Here is a 22,388-nt window from a genome sequence, read left to right as displayed (position 1 = left end):
TTTGACCTGGGAGAATATAGAGTACAGCAATACATAACTGTTTTCTGTTGCTGATGTGAAGGTTAACTAGCAATAATTCCATATTTCCAAATGTTGGTATAGGTTTATCATATGGTGTAACAGCTAAAGTGTCATGGTAGATTCATGTGACATCTCCACCTTTTTTATGTAGCCGGTCATTTCTGTGTATATTACATCCTGGAGGGATTATTTCAGTGTTAGCAGTATGTGGTTTTAGCCAGGTCTGTAAGTGCTACAATATCTGGGGAGTAGTGAGAGAGCCAAGCATGGAATTCGGTGGTTTTGTTACAGATACTGCATACATTAATTATAGTGAAGCAGAGGCTCCTGGCACTAGAAGAAAGGTTTTGGGCAGAATGGCTGATTGTTCCAGGGCAGGGTTGCATGTCGCCACATAGAGAGAGGGTCTGGTAGTGACATGTAATTGTGGAGGGATGTTGAGTAATGAAGAGAGGCCTATGGTGGGCATTATAAATTAATTTTAGTTTGATTATGATGACATAGGATCTAATCTTTGTAAGGTGCCAAGTACTGAAGTTGAATAAATACGGTGAGATGTTAGAGAAACTATTGGTATTAGTGTGGGGTGCACTGGGTGATGCAGAAAATGTTGAAGTTGGGGAGTGGAATACAGTATGTAGGGAGGTGGTTTAAGATATATGTGCATTAGCAAATCATTAATTGCATACTCATTTAAGGAATCCATATTCAGCTTCAAAGGAATAAAATATTGTAAAAGAACAGAAAAATCAAAATCAGTAACCACAGAATTGAAAGAGAACTTAAATCAACTTCTATGACAAAAAAATCATCACACAAGCAATATACAACTAAATACTAAAGTAAGTACAGTAAAGTTGTTCTGACTGTACAAGTTCAGCCAGTCAGACAAAAGCTGTAATTCGCTTGCAGTCGCACTTCTTTTTAACAGTAAAGTTCAATAAATCGCAAACCAAGGTAGGATTGTTTAGATATGCTCCATCTAAGTGTCCTGACTAGATAATGGCACTGGGCACTGTGGATGACCTCTTCTTCACCTCCTGGTGGTACTTGAGGTTATTTGACGACTTTGCCACTTTTTTGACTTTGGGTTCAGCTTCCAGTGATTATCTCTCACTGATACACTTCTACAACTAATGCACAAAACGTACAGCCAGAACATCAGAGAGTCTGAAATTAAATCTGAATTTTTCATTTTATTGGGCACATGGGCAGGACTGTGTAACTATAGACAAAATGTAAGTTTTCTGGCATTTCTGAACATTTGATTTATATTTATTTGTTTTGGCTCCACTAAGTACTAATTACTGATTGACACGAGGCTCTCATGTATTTAACTATTCTACGAGGTTCTCATGTATTTAACAATTCTTTTTTTTAAAATTAAAATTTGTTACTTCTTAGAAAGTGTTCATTGTATATGGATATCATGAGTGGCATCAGGAATTCCACCAAGCTGCCATTATATTGAGTGCTGAATTTAATATTAGTGACAGCTTTACGTAGTCTCATTCTACAGTTTTAATAATGTCAAACTATATTTTGGGTACCACTTTGTCACAGAGATTGCTGTTGCTGCTTTACAGCACTTAATTTGACATTTTAATTCTCAATTGGAGTGCCTTCTGTGCAAAGCATGCACATCCTACCTGTATCCAAGTATGCACATCCTAATTTTGTCAGGTTTCAGTTTCTTGTCACTCCCCAAAGATGTGCTCCATAGGTAAATTGCCGATTCTCTGAACTGCGTATAAGTGGTATGTCATATCTATGTAAATGTGTATGTACGTCTTGTGATAGGTTAGTGCACCCTTCTAGGATTCATTTGTGTCTGCTTTGCTTCTTCTGAATATTAAGATAGGCTCTGTATCTCTACCATAACCCTGGAGTTGATAATTTTAGAATGCATGTGTCTTTTTGTCCCTTTGCTTTAAGTTTAAAGTCATTTATTTCTTTTTGACTAACATGCTGTTTTCGTAAAATTGGCAGTCTGTTTTTTGTTTATAAATTTCATCCTGTTTTAATCTTAAATTATTTTCCTGTCTGTATAGTACTTAAGCATTTTAGTAAGCACTGCTTGACAGATGACTGAAAAGATGCCCTGAAAAACCCAGTTGTATAAGGGAGCCCAATATAGATTCATGGCTGTTTATGTGCAGTTTCAGCCAAAAAAAAGCAAAGTAGGCTAACACCCAGGCTACAAACCACATGATAGTAGGTGGCTCCTAAGCACTAAACATGAGTGATGAAATAGAACTTATTAAAAGCCAAGAATATTCATACAGCTACTTAGTTTGTAGTTCCACTCGCCTGTGATACAGTATGATAATTGTCTTAATGTTGATTTGTGTTCCATATTTATATACTGTATTAGCAGAATACAGAAGACTGTGTACAAAGACATTTACAGACCATATGTTTCATGGTATTGTGGGAGACTTATGATTTACATCTAAAAAGTGTTTCAGCAGACTGAATTAAAAATTCACATTGAGGCACAAGTATTGCAAACGCTGTAACCTTATCAGCACACCGTAACAACAAGAAACACATTGCAAAGAAACTAAGTTTTGTGAAGCTAACCTGTCAATGTCAAACCATCAGAAAGAGAAAAATAACAAAAGCTCCTTCAGCAGTGGTTATTTATTGAAACAACAGGAAACACATTGCAAAGAAACTAATTTTTGTGAAGCTAACCTGTCGATCTCAAACCATCAGAAAGAGAAAAATAAAAGCTATTATTTATGTGGGAAGGGGGGAAGCCTCACTACACTCCTCCATACTCCTGCATCTCTAAATATCCTAACTCCCAGATCGCACAACAGTGGGGACAAGGAGAAAGTTTTTTACCCCTCTGTTGCTGGAACTCACTCTTTTATGCAGACACATTTCATTGAAATATGGGAATTAGCTAAACCTATTCGATGAAAGAAATGAAAATTCAACCAATCTGTGTGCTTCAAAGTAGTTGGGTGTGTATGTGTAAGCGATCATGTGTGTATGTAGGGTGTCACCTGTTTCATAATGTAGAGAAAGGGATGTCTGTTATTAAAACTGCATAAAAATGAGCACTGACAATGGTATCTAAAGTTTTAAAGAAAAATGTAAGTGTTGCTGTTGTATATAAAGATTTCATTTTAGTAATTTAGTACACTCAGGTGTTGTAAAGTATGGCATGAGAAATTATATGTTTCAGTGAGTGGATTGATGGACAGTAGAAGCATCAGAATATGAAAACGGATCTAACTGCTTCAAAGCTGTTGTTATTGTCTGGGAAAGACTTTTGTACTGGAAGGCATAAATAGAACTTACTCATTGGATTTATAGTCGGTCCACACTTCAGTTTTAGTGTGGCATATATGGTTACAAAAGTAATGATTTAGCTTAACTTGTAATAAGTGACCATTCAGCTGTCTCACAGAATGATTTCTAGGTGACCGTAATACACTGAGACTATTTCAATGTGTAGGGAGTCATATATTGTAATCCCTTTGAATACATAAGGTACTCCTGAGTTTCAGCAATTTAGTATGTGTTGTTTCTTTGAACTTGGTTATTTCATGTGCCCTCGTGAGGCATATTTACTGTGATCATTTTATTATGTATTTTTTTGCAGTATCTTAAGCTTCCTAAACTCTCTATATTGTTTTAAGTTACACACGCTACTTGGGGTTCCTTTAGTCTGTGGAACTCTTTTTGTCCTTAATGTTTATCCCCTTTGTACTTTTGAAGACTGTGTTTGGGCTGTTAGTTGAAAACTGCAGAATCAACAGAATCGCCTTTATATTGATACTGACACAGACACATTTTGCCAGGATTAGTGATGCAAGGGTGAACTATAAATCTGTCTTTAAATAGTGCTTCATGATTGTGGTGCTTCCTGCTGTTATGTATTTTACATTGTTTTGCTTTTTCTATGTCATTGCAGCTCGGCTGAAATCAGTAATGGTTTCTGTCTCTATCTTTGTTTCTGTAGCCCTGACCCATGGATAACAGTAAAGAAACGAATCACTGATCAGTTTTCCATTCTAAAGCCCCCATCAGTAAGTACAAATGTGAAGTGGTTGGTGTTTTTCAGGAACAAGATACCACATGTAATGACTGTGGAAAGATTGTAGCAGGAAATAGTTTTCAGATCTTACACAGAGATAACCAGTATGATTTTATTAAATTTCAGAGGCTTTCTGTTCATGTTCTTTGTGCATTTCCATACATGTGCTCACTTGCAAGTTGATTAACATATAACTGCCCAAACACAATTTGACATGTTCTACTGTTTCTGGGGAGTTTTATTTTACCCCATCATTCTGCAGTCATGAAGTGTGTGTGTGTGTGTGTGTGTGTGTGTGTGTGTGTGTGTGTGTGTTCGTGTGTTTTAAGTTGTATGAGGGACGTGACCTTCATGTGACAGGTACTGGGGAGCTCGCCCTCTGAAGATATTGGTATTATTTGGAGAGATAGGTTTCTCATGAGGAGTGCTCCCTATGACTTGTGATCAAGCAATTTCTTCAAATGATTGGTCACTGTCATTCTTAGGGGAAACAACTGATGTGAAGTTGTTCAATTTCGCCGTTTATTCTTACAAATGGGTTCAGAGCCGATCCCTCAGTTCCGAGTCGGCTGCTTTCACAAACTCGAGGTTTTCGAGTAGCTCGAGGCCAAGTCCGTATCCCATGATGCTCTCCCTCACCTCAGATCTAGTTTGCCACTGCAACAGATCAGAGGTCGAGAGTGGAGCTCGGGCCAGTATTTCATATTTTGAAATTTATTATAGATATTTAGATTAGATTCTGTGTTTTAAAAAAGTGTGTTTCTTGGCTAGTTAGCCTTAGCTTATTGTTTAGGTACTGTCTTAGTCCCTTTTTGATGAATTTTCGTCTTTATAGAGCAGCTGCTCTTAGGCCTTTCATTGGCCGCATTTGAGTTTAACCCTATCCTGTTAAAAATGTTAACTTTTTTTAATTGTAACTGTTATAACTATTGGAAGCTTTAGCTGGGTTTTCCTAGTGTGTTTTTCTAGATTATTAAACTGCTTAGATATTGTTTCTGTTTCTGAAGCGTGGTGTTTGTTGTCTAGGCAGTTTATATATATATATATATATATATATATATATATATATATATATATATATATACACATAGATTATAGTGTTTTTTCATTGCATTATGGATCAGAAAGAAAAAGAGAGACAAAAGTCAGGGTTCAAGAAATGCCCTAAGTGCGGACAAAAAATGTCTATTACGGATTTGCATGCAAGTTGTGTGTACTGTCTGGGGGCAGTCTATCTTCAGGAGGGCTGCTCCATTTGCCATTCATTTAGCAGCAGGGTCCTGTTGGAATGCAGGAGAAAACTAGTGGACAGGGGTTTGTTAAAACCTGAATTCCTGCAATCGCTCGACAAGGCCGACCAGACTCAAAATCTTCGAAGCGATCCAAATCTTCAAAAGTTTCTTCGGATCCAAAATCTTCTGCTCTGAAAGTTGCTGAGAAGGTGCGGTCGCTGGTTCCACACTCCTTGGAACCGAGCACAGAGTTTGCTTTTCGGAGCCAGTCCCTGGTATTGGAGCCAGTCTCTGAAACTTTGAAATCACCTGTTTTATAGTCGGTGGCTTCATCTATCCTTTCGACTCGTTCTTCGAGAAGCCTCTGCAATGTGAATGTGGAACGAGTGGTGCAGAGGCTCCTCCAGAATCTGGCATTAGCCAAATTGTTGTCGGTTCCGGTCCAACCAGTTTCAGAGCCGAAGACTGCCTTACCTACTGTGTCTACTCCTCCTTTGAGCCGAGCACGGCCTTTGGAGCCGGAGGAGGTGGAACTGATGATTGTGGAACCCTCTGAGCCGAGACCTGTTCCAGTGCCATCGGCTCTGTCGACTCAGACTACTTCGATGCCATTCGAGGGGTCTGGGAGCTGACACTCTCTGTTCGGGAGAGTCGAACCGATGGGTCGGTTCCGACCCTTCCTCTCGGAACTTCGGCACGGATGAGCTCGGCTCCTTCATCTGGGTCGGAGCCCACTGTTTCGGTGCCGGGGAGGTTGCCATCTTCTTCAGAACTGGCTTCTTCCTCGCGTCGGAACATTGGAGCCTTCAATGCCATGAGGAGAGTTATTTCTTCTAAGACACTCACTTCATCAGGGCCTACCTCCTCATCCCCGAAAGTGCCACTTTCTACCTCTACATCACAGGTGCCTGTAAAGCGTCAAGACTCAGAGCCTCGGGCAGCCCCATTGGGTAACCCATGTTCTACTGAGACCTCACCAGAAGCTCCCGCTGATGAGGTTCCCAGGAGGAAGCTTTGCAAGAGGAGGCATTTAGACTCCCCACAGGAGTTTGTCACATCAGACACTGACTTAGAGGAGTCAGAAGGGTCCCTACAGTCCCCCTTGGAGGATATTTCTTTTGCTGATATCCTTGAAATCCTGAGACAGAGGGGTGACTGGCAGTCCATTAACCCTACTGATGATGAGTCAGTGCTTCTGAAGGCCTTTGGGTCTCAACCCTCCACTTCTTAGTTAACTCCACCGTTCGATGAACTAATGGAGTTAATTGCTCGAAGGGCATGGGAGTCTCCTGATACTGCGGAACCTGTCCCTCAGAGGCCCAACAAGTTCATCACATTGCCACAGGACAAAATGTTTCTTACCAAAGGAGTGCCAGTTGATGCAATGGTGGTGGCGGCTGCCACCAAGAAAGAGATGTCGGAAACCTTTTCTACTGTCCATCCTCCTAATAGAGATTCCAGGATTATGGACAGGTATGGGAAACGCATTTTTAGTTCAGCGACTTTTGCTATGCGATCGCCCAACTATTTGACACATTTTACCCAACTTCAAAGAGATCTCCTTAAAGTGCTTGGAGATACTCTACAGAGTATTACAGCTGAATGCATTCCTGATAAGGTGACATCCCAGCTCAATACTCTTAATTCCATAGTTAACTTGTCCATGCAACTCATTTCTTATGCAGCTGATGGCACGAGTCGGGTAGCGGGTTCAGCAATAGCTCTTCGGAGACATTCCTGGATGCGCTTATGCTCCTTTGCGGAAACCTTCAAGTCTTCCTTCATTAATACCCCATTTGATGGCTCGTCCCTTTTTGGGCCTAAAGTCAAGGACACCCTCACTAGGTGTGAACAAGATGGAAAGACTCTATCTGCCGTAGGAGTCCATTTTTCCACCCCTACTAGACCTTACCTCAAAGGGCAAAAGGGAGGAAAAATGTAATTCCACAAGTCCCAAGGAACCTTTCAGACCACACGTAGTGAACCCCCCTTCAGGAGCAGAGGAGGGGGTAATAATGGAAGATGCTGCCCAGGCAGCAGAGGGGGTCTGCAAAACCAGGGCGACAGGGATCAGTTCTTTGGGAAGCCCTACCAGCACTTCTGAAAGGAGGCCAGACTGTCCTACTCTGGAGGCAGTCTGGGGTCGCTTGTCTTTGTATCCAGATGCCTGACTAAAAATTACAAAAGATTCTTGGGTATGAAGCATCATTACCAGAGGATACGTCATTCCATTTTCAGAACCTCCCTCTGTATGAAAGAAAATCCCAGAGATTCCACCCAGTCTCAGGGATCAAGCAACCATAGAGATTCAAAGGTTGCTGGAAAAGATAGTCATCTAACCAGTCCAAGCAGACCAGATAGGATCCAGAACCTACTCAGATTCTTTTTAGTTCCAAAGAAAACAGGGGACTGGAGGCCCATCTTGGACCTCAGCAGACTCAACACTTTTGTAAAGAAGGAGAAGTTTCAGATGGTCACACTTCAATCAATTCTTCCATTTCTAGGAACGGGCAATTGAATGTGCTGTATAGATCTCAAGAATGCATACTATCATATCAAAATGGCCAGACCATCCAGAGATCACCTGCATTTCTGCCTGGGAGCCAGTCATTATCAGTTCCGAGCACTGCCCTTTGGTCTCTCAACAGCCCCCAGAGTGTTTACCAAATGCATGGCAGTAGTCACAGCTCACCTGATGCATCTAGGATTTCGAGTGCTTCCATACCTGGATGACTGGCTCCTTACAGCCACCCCCAGGCATCAACTAGTTCAATCTAGGGATCACACTCTAAATCTGTGTTCTTAGTTGGGAATAACTATAAATTTCGACAAGTCTGCATTGTCACCATTGCAGTGTATCTCCTTTATCAGAGCAGATTTAGACACCACCACCACCATGGTCAAATTGCCACTGGAAAGAATAAGTCACTCTTCGACAACAGGCATCAGACATTCTGACACACAAAAAAGTACCAGCCTCTCAAGTGTTGAAACTACTAGGTACTATGGCAGCAACTCTCATAGCAGTTCCTCTAGGGCATATGCACATGAGAATACTTCAATGGTTACTCTTCACCCAGTGGTCTTACCAACATCTTCCGCTCTCATTCTTGATAATGATTACAGATTCATGCAAAAAGGATTTTCAATGGTGGTTGACCAGCCATCATGTAACAGTAGGTCATCCATTTGTCCTTTCCCCGCCATCAGATCTGCCATGGTGACCACAAATGCTTCTCTGATGGGGGGGGGGCTTTTTCAAGGAAGAACAGCCCAAGGCACCTGGTCAGAGACAGAGTCACAATTGCACATCAATGTCCTGGAGATGAGAGCAGTACTTTTGGTGTTGCAGTACTTCCAACACTCTCTTCTCTGGGAACAATTGCGATTCAGACCGACAACATGTCATTAGTGTGGTATATCAACAAGCAAGGGGGAACCAAGTCTTACTCCCTGTGTCGAGAAGCCTTAAGAGTATGGCAGTGGGCTATATCCACTGGGCGTTTTCTGATAGTGACGCATATCCCGGGGAAATCCAACGTGAATGCAGGCAAACTAAACAGAGCTATTCTGATGCCGCACGAGTGGTCCCTCAAAGACAATGTAGCGGAGATGATTTTCTGCAGATGGGGCCAGCCTTGCTGCGACCTGTTTGCATCCCCCATCAATGCCAAATGCAAAAGCTACTTTGCCCTGAATCCCCCACCAGGGGAAAACCCAAGGGATTCTCTCATACACGTTTGGCCCCTGGGACTCCTATATGCATTTCCACCCATTCCCCTGATTCCAAAATTTTTGCAGAAAGCCAAAGCCTTGGGGAGGACTGTCATTCTGATAGCCCTGTATTGGCCTCGACAGAGGAACCTTGGATTCTGGAAACAGTTCCAGATCTGCTGACAGATGCATCAGGGGCTCTTCATCATTCACTTCATTCCGTCTGATTGACAGCTTGGCTGCTCCGATTTCCAACACAGCCAGGTCCCACAATCTTTCTTCGGAGGTGAAGCATATCCTTGTATCCTCACATAAAGCTTCAACCAGAAAGCTGTACGCCAGCAAATGGAAGCAGTTTGCTTTCTGGGCTTCTCAAAATGAAATTGACCCATACGTTACCCAAATTGCTAGCATTTTAGAGCTCTTGACTAAGCTTTTTAATGAAGGTGCTGCGGCTGCTACCATATGTGTTCAATTAGCTGCAATTTAAAATTTTCACCTCAGATCGGAAGGTTCTAATCTTATGTCTCACAGGTTATGTAGAGCCTTCTTAAAAGGAACCATACATCTTAGACCACCAGTTAGACAACCTTTCACTCCCTGGAATCTAAATTTTGTTCTCTCTAGGATTATTCTTCCTCCATTTGAGGCTGCATCCTCCTGCCAACTAAAATTCCTGTATTGGAAAACCATCTTCTTGGTGGCCACTACATCAGCACGTAGAGTGTCCGAACTTCAGGCCTTATCTATTAAACCCCCACATTTGATTTTTCACCCTGACAGAGTGTCGCTCTGGACTAACCCTTCCTTCCTTCCAAAGGTATGTTGGGAGGCTAATCTAAATCAAACTATTGAACTCCCAACTTTCTTCAGTAACCATTCCAACAAGTTGGAGTATATGTTGCATAAACTTGATGTTCACAGACAACTCCAATTTTATTTGAATAGAACAAAAGAATTTAGGAAATCAGAATAACTATGTCTGTCATGCTGATATCAAGAAAGGGCTACCAGTGTCAGAAGTTACTCTTTCTAAATGGTTGACTGATTGCATAAAATTCACATATTCTTCCATGAATCAACCGTTAGAACATAGCATGAAAAGGCATTCCACTAGGGCTGTCTCTACTTCTTCAGCTTATACGGCTAGACTGCCGTTGGATACGATATGTGCAGCTGCCACTTGGTCTAAGCCACATACCTTCATTACGCATTACAACATAGATAAGGCCTCCAGGGACAGGGATTCCTTTGGTTCCACTGTTCTCAGGAATATACTCCCGTGAGCCACCCAGGATAAGTGGTGCTTGGGACGCTACCCATTTGTAAGAATGAATGGCAAGATTGAGCAACTTCACATAAAGAAGTTATGTACTTACCATAATGTTCCATGTGATTTGTTCATCTCGCCTTCATTCTTACATTCTCACCCACCTTCCCCCTCCAGGCTTCTCGAAGAACAAGTAAGAATTTTTGCAGTCTGGTGGGTCTTGTTATAGGATTTCTTACTCCGGCTGGAGTAATGTTCATGTTTTCTTATATTGTACATGTTGGGATCAGCAAACTAGATCTGAGATGAGGCAGAGAGCATCATGGGATAGGGACATGTCCTTGAGCTACTCAAAAACTTCAAGCTTGTGAAAGCTCCTGACTCGGAGCTGAGGGACTGGCTCCGAACCCTTTTGTAAGAATGAAGGCGAAATACAACTCACCTGGAATGTTATAGTAAGTACATAACTTCTTTTTACCATGCTTTCTGTGTATGATAGCTGTTTCCAACAAACATTAAGGGTGAGATCACTTTTATTGCACTCTTCATGGACCAGGAGATTTCTAGAGACTGAGGAATCACAGAGGATGGACAAACAATTGAGGTTATAGCAGTAATGAATACCACCAGTAAAAAGAGTATACAGTCTCACCTTCTTTTTTATATACATAGATGTAAAACATCTTTCAGTAAATGCAGGTATGTATCGGTCATGCTAACTTACCCCTTTGTCAGTGCTTCCAGAGATCTCTAGAAATCAAAAATTCCTAAGCAGATGTACAGAGATACCTGTAAGAATGACAATCCAAAACACAGTAGTGTGTGTGTGTAAAGACATTTACAAGCTGCCCTTTTTCATGTTATCATCAGAGATTATGTTAATCATCCCTAAAGAATATAAATATTCAGCCAGTGAAATAAAATGTGCAATGAGACACATCGTTAAAAATGCAGTAAGCCTCAAAACTCCATTACATATGGACACTCTGTGGTGTTCTTACGCTTCAGCAACGTACATTAAATGGAAGTTAGCTTATGCTGTGAAACAAAGAAGAATCATTTTTTATTTACCCCAAGGGTGTGTGTGCCAAGTAATGATGGTATCTAGAAAGCAGAAGTCCCTTTAGTAGGTATATGGAGGGGTCCAGCCAGAATGAGCATGGTCAAATACAGAAATGTGTGCCTGAAGCCACTTACCAACCTCATTTTGTGCAAGGGGTCATAAAATACAATATTGAATTAAAATGAAAATCTGCCAGTGTCACAGTGCAAGCTTACTTAAATTAGTGAGTCTGCCAAAGCCCCATTTTTAGTGTAATCTACATATTACTTACAGTGTAAGACTTGTGATATAAACTTACATCGCATAAATCACAATGTATAACATAAGGGTCTTTGTTGCAAGCTTTGCATACATGAGTGGTATTTCTGCTGGAGGTAAATAGGTTCATAGGTAAGTAGTAGGCTAGCTGCTATTACAGGACATTTTAAGTATAGCCATTTTCCCTTTTTGTTCTCAAAATATCCTAACCCATTTGGTTATAGACTGACCTTACCTATCCTATGGTTGATAACTATATATTACTCCTAATGTGGATAACAGGGATCATACCATAGATATTTGGAGGGGACCGATGAATTGAATAAAGCATTTAGAAGCTACCTCTATCCATTAGTAGTACAGGGGACAGTCCTGGGTTAAATTTTTTGTTTTCCATCCATAGATCTAAATTGTGCTTGAATATGGACAAGGATGAACTTTGTTTTTTGTGGATGGGGAGTCTGTTCTAGAGCAGCAGTATCTTCTGCAAAATATACCTGCCCCTCCAAACTGTTCTGTTAATGTTGGAGAAGCAGTTTAGATCCTGAAACCAAGTTTTTCTGATGCCATTTGACTTGCTAATGTGTAGTAAATCTATTTAGTAATGTGTCGGAATGTTTCAGTGTTGGATGTCCTCTGTTGTGTCAGATTGCATTTTCAAGACGTGGCTATTAGAGGGCAAGGCAGCTATACAGCAGAATACTCTAAGTACTCACTTCACATCTTTCTTCCTATCAGAAGCTAACAGTCATAATGCTAGCTGCTTAGTGGTATTGTGTCATGTAGGTCTTATTTTTCTCAGAAGTCTTGTCAGTTGTAAAGGTGCTGATTCAAGATAAAAGTACACTTTAGTAACCTCTTTAAACAAAATGGCATCCCCAGTGAAAGTCACTAGTTAGTTGTGTGGCTTTCATTTACCACCTAAAGTTATTCATCTTCAGTGTCTTTTGTATGGAGGAGGAGCACAGTATTCAGATTTTTTTTAGCAAGGAGGGTTGAGATTTTACTAACATTTAGTGGATATGAAAAATTACAGGATGTGTCTTCTACTCCTTCTCAATCTGAAGTTTATTTATCAGTGGAAAAGCATAAGCTTAAAGGGAAACACAGGAGATCTCCAGGAAAACAAACTTTAAAAATCAGGACTGTGGACCCTCTGAGTGTGTTGAGATGCAGGTGATAGGTATGTTTGGGGCTTTTATTCCAAGTTACACCAATCTTTTACTAGATAGTGAACTTCTGACTTCTGATTTTTTCAGTGGAATCTAAGGAGAGGAGATAGTTTGACTCCTGCCACTTATAGTGCAAAGAAGTCATTACAGATTAAATTTAATGTTAAAAAAATTTTTATTAATGGTAAAAAAGTAATGTGTCATGTGGAACGTCATCCTAAGAAAATTAAATATACTTTATGTCATTTTTCAGCATACTTGACTTAGATGCTTGTTCTTGTTAGATTCCCTCCTACAACTCCCTCCTTTTAAAGATTAAGTGGATGTTGCCTTACAAATATGACTGGCTTCTCTTTTTTTAATTGCTGGAGTTCAGAGTTCATTTAGCATATAATTATAAAATTCATGGGCCAGTGTAACTAGTGTGAAAACTAATCATGGCCTTAGTGGTTAGTGAAAGTGAAGAAAAATAATCAATTTATTTTATTTATTTAGTTATTTATTTATTTATCATTTGTTGACGGGAAAGTCCGACTAGGTTCCACAGAGCCTGTTTTCAGCTGAGGCCCGGGGAGAAATGCTCTAACTTGAACTTAGATGTATATCACCTCCCTAATTGGCAACTCACATAACATTGCAAAATACTTTTTTTTTATATTACAGTTAGTTGTCCAAGGATTAAGAAAGATACCACATGCTTACTATTTTTATTTATTTATTTATTAGATTTGTTGACCGGCAAAGTCCACTGGGCCTAGGAAGAGACAATTTTCAGTGGAGGCCCGGGGAGAAAAGCTCCACAGTATTACATAAATAAGCTCCACAGTAATACATACATAAGTTTGATGGTACTTTCATACTCTTCATGATTGTTTTATGCATATATTATACAGTCTTTACAGCTGCAATATGCCATGCAGTAGTTTCTGAAATATGTAATATCGCATAAGGAATGTAATATCAGCTCCTTTGGTGCCTTGCAGTTGCTGACCCTGTCATCAAATGGGCATGAGTTAGTGCAGAGATTATTCCTACATTTTTTAGGACATGCAGCACATATTTCTGATACAGTTGAGTAAAATAATTGTCTTTCATCTATATTTTTAATTTTGCCCCATTCCTCTGGTCTCATGCCCTAATAATTGTTTAGCTAGGTTAGATATATCTGAATTCTGGGTGTGTCAGTGGCACAGTGGATAGATTACTACCTCACACGATTAAGTTTTGGTTGACAATTTAGTTCTTGGCTGGGGTGCCTTATTTATGGAGTTTGCACATCATTCCTGTGCCCACATGTTTTTTCTGGCAGTTAGCACAGATGGTTACAGCTGTGAATTGTTCTACTTGTGGTATAAGATTTGATTGTCTCTCAGCCTTATTTATCTACCATGTGACCTTGATCAAGTTACTTATACAGACATTGCTCTTGGGTTGCCCCTGAAAAGGAGCTGTGTAACAGAGGACCTACCTGAGTTCCGAATTAGTAGTATTATTGTTACACTTGGTGCTCCAGTTTCCTTCTACATTCCAAAGATGTGCCACAGATGAATTTTCATTTGATGAAATTATCCACAGAGGTGCATGTCATGCAAGTGTGTGTGTATGTCTGTGTGCAAATGCACAGGATGGTGGGTTGGCACCCTATACAAGATGAGTTTCTGTGTTTTGTGCCCACTGATTGCAACAAGAGTCGGTGGCTCCTCATAACCCGGTATTGTATTAAACAGGTATTTAGAGATTTAGTGAATGAATATCTGAATTCTGATATTAAATCTAGGATAGCTACGTAAACATAAAGATAACATATCTACTTAGATCAGGTATCACTGATCCTTTATGGTCCAAAGGCCTAATTTCAGTCTGCTGTGGAATTTTCTGTGAGCCTCCTCATCAGAAAAATTTGTTTAAAACGTGTCTCAATTCCTGAAGCTGCAAAAGTAGGGCTGGAGGGAGAGCCATCAGATGCATCATTGGAAATAAAATGAATGGAAATGTGTACATTTTAATTACATTCACTAATCCCATTAAGTAAGTATACTAATATAGAATGGCTAGATTTCATTGTCTTGTAATAATTATTGTAAGTCTTCTGCGTAGTTCTGTCATCAGTTGATGAACTCAATAAACCTAAAGATGTCAGCTGACTAGCTACTGGAAGAACATTCAAGATATGATTGTCACTGGCATATTGATTATAAGATGGTTAAGTTCCAATAGTCTGTATGTTGAACTTGTTGAACTAAAACAAATAATTTGCATCCATCCTGATCATAATGAGAGGTAAAACAATTTGTTGGCATGTACTTGAATCCCTTCAGCTGTTTTTTGAAGTAATGGATTGTTAGCTACTGCATGTTTTGTGTGAGAAAGCGGTAGCCTCTTCTTATGCATTTAGTAAGCTGGAAAGGAGGCATTTGTTGATAAGTTCTTGATGAGGTGGCCTGAACATTGTAATATAAGTGCAATACATTGCTCTTTAAAGTTAGAATATGAAGATGCCCAAATATATTGAAGCGATTATAGACAGCAAATGATTTAATAACTTACTACTTCCAGCCAAGACTGTCTAGTGGCATCTGAGTCCTATAGCAATCTCATAAACATCTGACAGCATTGCAGAATTTATTATTAGGCAAGACAGAAGTAGGTTATCAATCCTTTGCTCTAGATCACACATACACACACACATGCACACACACAAACGCACATGCACACCTAGATACAGTTTAGTCTACAGTTCACATATTGCATGTCTTTGGGATATGGGAGATAACCAGAGTACTTAGAGAAAACCCAACGAAGAACTGAATTTGAGAACCTCTTGCTCTGAGGAGACAATGCTACTCATTGTACCACTTTCCTGTCCATCATAACTTATTACCAAAACATTATTTAAGTGTCACATTACATTTCTGCTCCAGTAAATGTCTGTTGCAATATTATAGGATATATCATTTTCCTATTAAATACAAAACCATTATCACTAGGTGTAATTAAATCTTCAAAAGCTCCATTTAAATTAGCTTTTAAAATCTTAGCCATTATTTTATAATCTACTCTTGAGATGGATATTGGTCTGTAACCTCAATGTGTCTTCTTTTGTTATTAATATCTTGCAAACTAGATTCATGAAAGGTGGAGTTTTATATCTAATTCTAAAATAAAAACTGCTAGTATATTCTCTACCTTTCATCTGAATCTTGCTGGTAGTCCTTCAGGTCCAGGCATTTTATCTTTTTTTTTTTTTTTAAGATGTTAATATGTAATGCTGTATCTGCTTACCCTTGGAGATTTTCTCCCCGGGTCTCCGCTGAAAATGGACATACATCCAGTCGGACTATCCTGGTCAACAAATGTAAAATCAAAATAAAATTAAAAAAAATAAAAGTTGATATATTCAAACTGAATCTCTCAAAACAAAAAAAGAAGTCATGTCTTACTATAACATTCCATCTGTGTTGTCGAGCTTCATTTGTCCTTGACTATGGGTTCGGTTCCTCATCTTGGAACCAACTTGGCCATTACTCCAGCTCGCGCCTTCCAAAAACTCTCTAGCTTAGCTTTGCCCAGAATGCTCCTCTCAAGATTACCTCAGATCGAGTTTGCATAAGATAGTGATAGACAGAAAATAACAGATCAGAGACCATATCTGTATTCATAAGGAGATAATATCTGTTGGGATAGATCTGTTCCACCAAGAAACCCAAAAGGCAGGGGGAAGGAAGGTTGGGATGTCAGTTTATCTGATGTTATCAATCTGCACTCAGCCCTTGACTGTGGTACAGAGTCCCCAGCTACCGAAATCTTGGGAGGTCTCATGGAAGTATATTCCTGAGCACCATCGAATTGAATGATGCTCATCCCCTAAGACCGGATCCAACTTGTAATGAATAATAAAGGTATGCGGGATGCCCAACTAGCCACTGCACATATATAGTCTATATAAGCAATTGCATGGAAGATTGCAGAAGTGGCTATTGCACTTGTAGAATGTGGCTTTATAGGTCCTGGCAGTTGCACTTTCCTTTTGTTATAAACGAAGATTATCCAGTTCCTGAGCCATTTAGCCAAAGTAACCTTGGAATGCTTGCAACGCCAAAAGCACTGCCCTTCTCTCTAGAACAGTAATGTGCAAATTGGCTCTAACTGGGACCAAGTGTCTGAACTGTCTTTCCCAGATAATACCCCACCCACCCTATCCAGGATGTGTCCGTGGTCATTATGGTTTGTGGATGAAAGGGAACAAATGGACGGCCCAATAGAATCTCATTGGAATGAAGCCACCAACTCAGATCTTCTTGCATAAATTGGTGATCAGAACTTGATGAGACATAAGATGATTCAGATATGACCATTGTGATGCTAAAAGGCATTGTAGAATTCACATGTGGAACCTCTTAAGGGGAACTAAAGTGATGGTACCCTCCATAGATCCTAGAGCATGTTAACAACAGTCTTGCAGTCACTGTTCTTTTGCAAATAATCCGGCTGGCTTGGAATTTTATTCTCTGAAGTCTTTCTTGAGGAAGAGAAGCAATACAAGTGCTTGGGTCTAACACTGCTCCTATGAACTCTAAATGCTGAGTTGGCTCCAGATGGGATTTTTCATAGTTTACTGTGATCCTCAGTGAGGAGCAAGTTTGAAGAACGTAGCTCCTTGCCTGCAGCAGCAGATGTCTGGTGGTTGCAGTAATGAGCAAGTCATCTAGGTATGGAAACACCCGGAATCCTTGCAGTCTGAAGTGAGCTGCTAACCACTGCTTTGCATTTGGTGAACACCCTGGGAGCTGTGGTGTGACCAAAGGGCAGTGCTCTGAACTGATAATGACTGGCTCCCAGCTGGAAGCACAGAAATCTTCTGGAGCATTTGTTTTATTTTTATGTGATAATATGTATGCTGAAGATCTATTGAGCACATCCAGTTGTCTTTTCCTAAAAACAGAAGTATAGACTGAACCATGACCATCCGGAATTTGGTTTGTTGAACCGACTTGTTCAACACACTGAGATCCAAGATCGGTCTCCAGTCCCCTGTTTTCTTTGGCACTAAAAAGAATCTTGAGTAAACTCTTGATTCTATCTGGTCTGGTGGGACTGTTTGGATGTCTCTTTTGTTGAGCAGTTTTTGTATTTCTAAAACTGACGCATCCCTGTGACTAGGTGGAACATCTGGGATTCTCTTTGGTTGACTGGGATGATTTGAAAAGGGAATATTGTAACCTGTGGTTATGATTCTCTGCACTCAGTTGTCGGTGGTTAAATTCAGCCAGGCAGGGAGGTGCAGGGGTAGTCATCCCCCGACTGCCTCCAGAGGGTGGCAGTCAAGCCTCCATTCAGGAGTGCTGGTAAGAGTTACCAGGGAGTGAATCCCTGGAACCCTGATTTTGTGGACCACCTCTGCCTCTAGGATGGCATCTTCCATTGTAACTCCCCCCTCTGACCTAGGGGAAGTCCTTACCATGTGAGTCCTGAAAAGGCCTTTGGGATTTTTTGAACCACAGTTTCTCATCCCTCTGGTTCCTGGAGTAAGGCTGTTGAAGAATGGAAAAGCATACTCCCATGGCAGAAAGGGTCTTTCCATCTTTCTCACATATGGCAAGGGTCTTTCTAACTTTGGGGCCAAAAAGGGATAATCTGTCAAAAGGAGCAGTGATGAAAGAAGGCTTAAATGGCTTCACAAACTCACATAAGCACATCCAGGTGTGTCTCCTGATGGCTATGCTGGAACCCGCTGCCCCAATCATCCCTTCACCTGCATGCGCAATGAGCCTCATGGATGAATTACATATTGACTCAAGGGTAGCCAGCTGGGAAGCTACTTTGTCCTGCACTCCCTCAGCTACGGCTCCTGTCAGAGTATCTGATGGTTCCTTTATGAGGTCTTGTTGCAGTCTGGTGAAATGTGCCATATAGTTCAAGGACGGAAGTGCAAAGGTTGATGAACCATATACATGCTTCCCAAATCTATCCATCGTCCTAGACTCCTTATTAGGAGGATGGATAGTAGGACTCTTGTTTGCAATTTCCTTTTTAGTGGCAGCTGTAACCACCATGACATCTACTGGAATACCTTTTGACAAATACTGCTGATCCTGTGGAGCTGATAAAATGCATTCTGGTCTTTTGGGGATTGGCTTGATGGAATCAGGAATCTTCCACGACCACTCAGCAATCAGTTTAATTAGATTGTCAATGGCCGGAGAGATTCAAGAGGTAGAAGGTTGGGCATGGAAGGCCTGTAGATATATTGATTCCTCAAAGGAAGGCTGATGGGAAGTCCAGCCACCCCTCTGCTTCAGAACTTCTAAAATGCCTTCAAAAGAGACGTCTTCCAGGGGTGACCTTGGGGAACTGTCCCCTTCATCGAAATCGGTATCTTTCATGTAAGACTCTTCAGGGGAGCCCAAATGCTTCCTCTTGCACTTCCTCTTCAGGGGAACCTCTTCTATGGGATGTGCCGGAGAGGTATCTGAAGAGAACATAGCCACTGTTGTTGTATCCTGAGGCTTCTGTTCCTTGTGTCCCAGAGCAGAGGCTGGTGGTAGCTCAGGGCAAGGGAAAGGACTGGGATTTTGGCCCAATGAAGATGGTATAGACTGTGAGCCTAAAATGGACAAGGCCCTCTCCATGGCCTGGAAGGCAGGCCCCTCCCTATAAAGGGGTGGGAACCTGGAACCAAGATGGACTCCATTGGAACCGTGGTCACACCCCACACCGAGGAAGCCACCTGCAAAGCCAGAGCCGAGCTTACATGTGCTAATGCCCTGAGGAGCATGGACAGCTCTGATAATATTGGAGTGGAACCACACACCCCAGAACTGACAATGAAGCTTCGGCTCTGGGAGGTCTCTGGTTCCAACAGAACCAAAGAGCTCAGGGCTGTTATCGGTGCTGGAGATGCAGATCTGATTGGCACCAATGCACTCGAAACTGGGACTGTTGGCTTCAAGAACTCCAAAGGCTCAGATGGAGTCGGAGGAGGACAACAGTTGGAAAGCTGGATACGGTTCCAGAGCTAGGGAAACTAGGAAATGAAGAAGTAGTTAAACCCCTCGCCACTAGGAGCTGATCCACTAGCCTCAAATCATCTGACTCTGTGAGACTGTCAGTGGAATGGATGGAAATGACCAATGGGGATCAGGGCTTTTCCAAGAAAGGGCTTGGAGGCTGATCATTAAAAGGATCCAGTGATGGTGAATATCTTGTCCAAGGTGATTATTCTAAAAAGAACTCCTTCAGTTCCAAGGCCAATGGAACTGGGTAGTGAGGTGGTGCTGAAGTTTTGTCTGCTTTGGACTTAGGGGCTGAAACAATCGGTGCTGATACTGGTACCAAAGTTTGAAGTGACTCCTTGGTCAGTTCCACAGATACTGAGTGAACCGGGGAAGTTTTTGTAATTTTCTATGGTAGAGCCAACGAGGTCATTGGTGCTGATCAGTTCCTCTTTTTAGATCCCTCCTGTTTAGAAGAGGAAGAAGGGAAGCTAATATCTGTCTTTTGAATGGGACAAACCAGATATGGCCTCATTGAAATCTGACTTGATCTGACCTTTCAAAATTTATTTTTGCACTCTATGAGGGCCTGGTGGCTGAAGCCATGACATATGGCGCAGTCTTCCTGAAGATGTACTGGGCCCAAGCAGTAAATACAAAGCGAATGTCCATCAGAGTTTGGTAACTTTCTGTCACATTTCTGGCACCTCTTAAAGCCAGAAGTGCCCTTAGACTTTTCTGCCATGTTAGCAGGTTCACACACAAACGCATGCAAACTGACAGAAGAAGAGGAAAGAAATAGTCTTTTTTTTTTTTTTTAATCAAAGGAAAGGGAAAAGCATACCAGCAATGATACAACAGAATTACCATTATGGTGAAGAGGGAAAAGAGTACATATGATGGTACAAGAGATTAAAGGAGGTAATAAGGGGTTGAAGGAAATGAAAAATACTACAACAATGGTATTAATCAAAAAGAGAGAGATTGATAGGAGCTTATAGAGGGTCTAGGTAAGCAATGCAAAGAATAAAGTTAAATAAGAGGAAACTATTACAAATAAATAGTAGAAGAATTGCTGACTGGCAGAGACGTGTCTGACACTAAAAGTGGCAAACGAGATCTGAGGTAACCTTGAGAGGAGCATTCTGGGTAAAGCTAAGCTCAAGAATATTTGGAAGGCGTGAGCTGGAGGAATGGCTGGGTCAATTCCAAGGTACAGAATCGAAGCCACAATCAAGGATTGAGTGAAGATTGACAACATCAGACTGAATCTTTGACTGATATATTGGGGTGACTGTAACCAGTTGTTACCTTCCATGTATGTTGTATCTACTTTGTATTACACAGCCCCTGTAAAGATATTCCAAATAAAATAATTCATAGAATCTACTGATGTGAATTAATTACTTTGCTGATCAGTTAATTTATTTATAACATTTTCATTGAATCTGTTCAAATCTGATTAGCATGTTTAATGTTTTTCTGTAGCCTTCAACTATAAACTTCATTGTCCCATGTATTATGTTATTCTGGATTTAGTTCTTGTCTCCTATAGCCACATATGTCCGTTGCATTTTCTGTGACACATTTTATAAACCAAATTGTTTCCAGCTTTTCTGTGACTCCATTTTGCTCACATTCCTCATGTATGTTGTAGTCTCCATACTTAATATCTCAGTAGAAAATTATTTTTGAGAGTTAAATAGATTATTGTTATGGTTTTATGTATTTAAATGCAAATGTTTCAATAGTTCATTTAAAAATAACTCTTTTTCCAGGGTTTTCATTTGTAACTGGCTGATCACATCTCACCACAATACTGTGGGTCTAGTTAAGTTAAAGAAGACCGCATTTTCCCAAAGATGTGAAGTAAAAGCTCCTAAATGCTCTTCTAGAAAACAAATTTCCTTTGTCTGTCTCAGAAAGTGTAACAGTAGCTTGAGGAAAATGGTGTGACCGTGCAAAGCAACAAAATTGATATTCCATGCCTCTGTTCCAAGGAACAGCAGTTGCTTTTATTTGGCAACTGATCTTTTTAATATAAGCAAACAAGGAATTTCATAATTATAGCAGGTTTTGGAATACAAAAAGTAAAGAGAAGGAGGATCTTTCCAGCATAACAGATCTTTTACAACTTTGCAGTGAGTAAATTCCTTACTGTGTTGAGTGGGCCACTTGTGTGGTATGCAAATCATCATATTTATTTTGATTTAATTGTGTGGCTCCAATTATGTTAGGAAATTATCAGATGGCAATGACTGTATGACTTTAGCCTGCTTTTTCATCATAATTTCTACAATGTGGCACATTGTGGGTTTGTAGCATGTGCCTGCAGAACAACATTGGTGTGTTAACACGCTCCACCATAGCTCTCAACCTCTTAGCACAAGAAATATGGACAAAACCTAAAATAATGGGGGGGGACAAAGGCCCATAAATAGGGACGGATTTAGATTGGCTGCTAGAATAACAGATTTTATGTTATGCATTTTCTGAAGGATATAAAGTTTGAAACTCAAATGTATGTCATTCTCTAGTGATTTCTTTACTCAATAATTTGCCAGAAAATCACAAATTTTATGAGGAACAGACCAAAAATATGAGGCAAAAATCTG

The 22,388-nt window shown here is 40.6% G+C and overlaps 1 protein-coding gene across 2 annotated transcripts in view; it reads left to right on the top strand.

Moving 5' to 3' along the window:
- The window catches only part of LOC122816758 (probable cytosolic oligopeptidase A), a 907,285-nt gene that overhangs the window by 859,798 nt on the left and 25,099 nt on the right, over nt 1–22,388 (top strand). For both annotated transcript variants that reach the window (XM_044089771.1, XM_044089769.1), the window contains one exon: nt 3,998–4,064. In XM_044089771.1, coding sequence (XP_043945706.1) covers nt 3,998–4,064 — 67 coding nt within the window. The remainder of the gene's footprint in view (nt 1–3,997; nt 4,065–22,388) is intronic.

This window comes from Protopterus annectens, chromosome 12.part0, assembly GCF_019279795.1.
Source record: "Protopterus annectens isolate FY-2018-M chromosome 12.part0, PAN1.0, whole genome shotgun sequence".
Taxonomy (NCBI): Eukaryota; Metazoa; Chordata; order Ceratodontiformes; family Protopteridae; genus Protopterus; species Protopterus annectens.
Note: the sequence above shows the minus strand (reverse complement) of the source record. Positions and strands in the feature narration are given on the sequence as shown.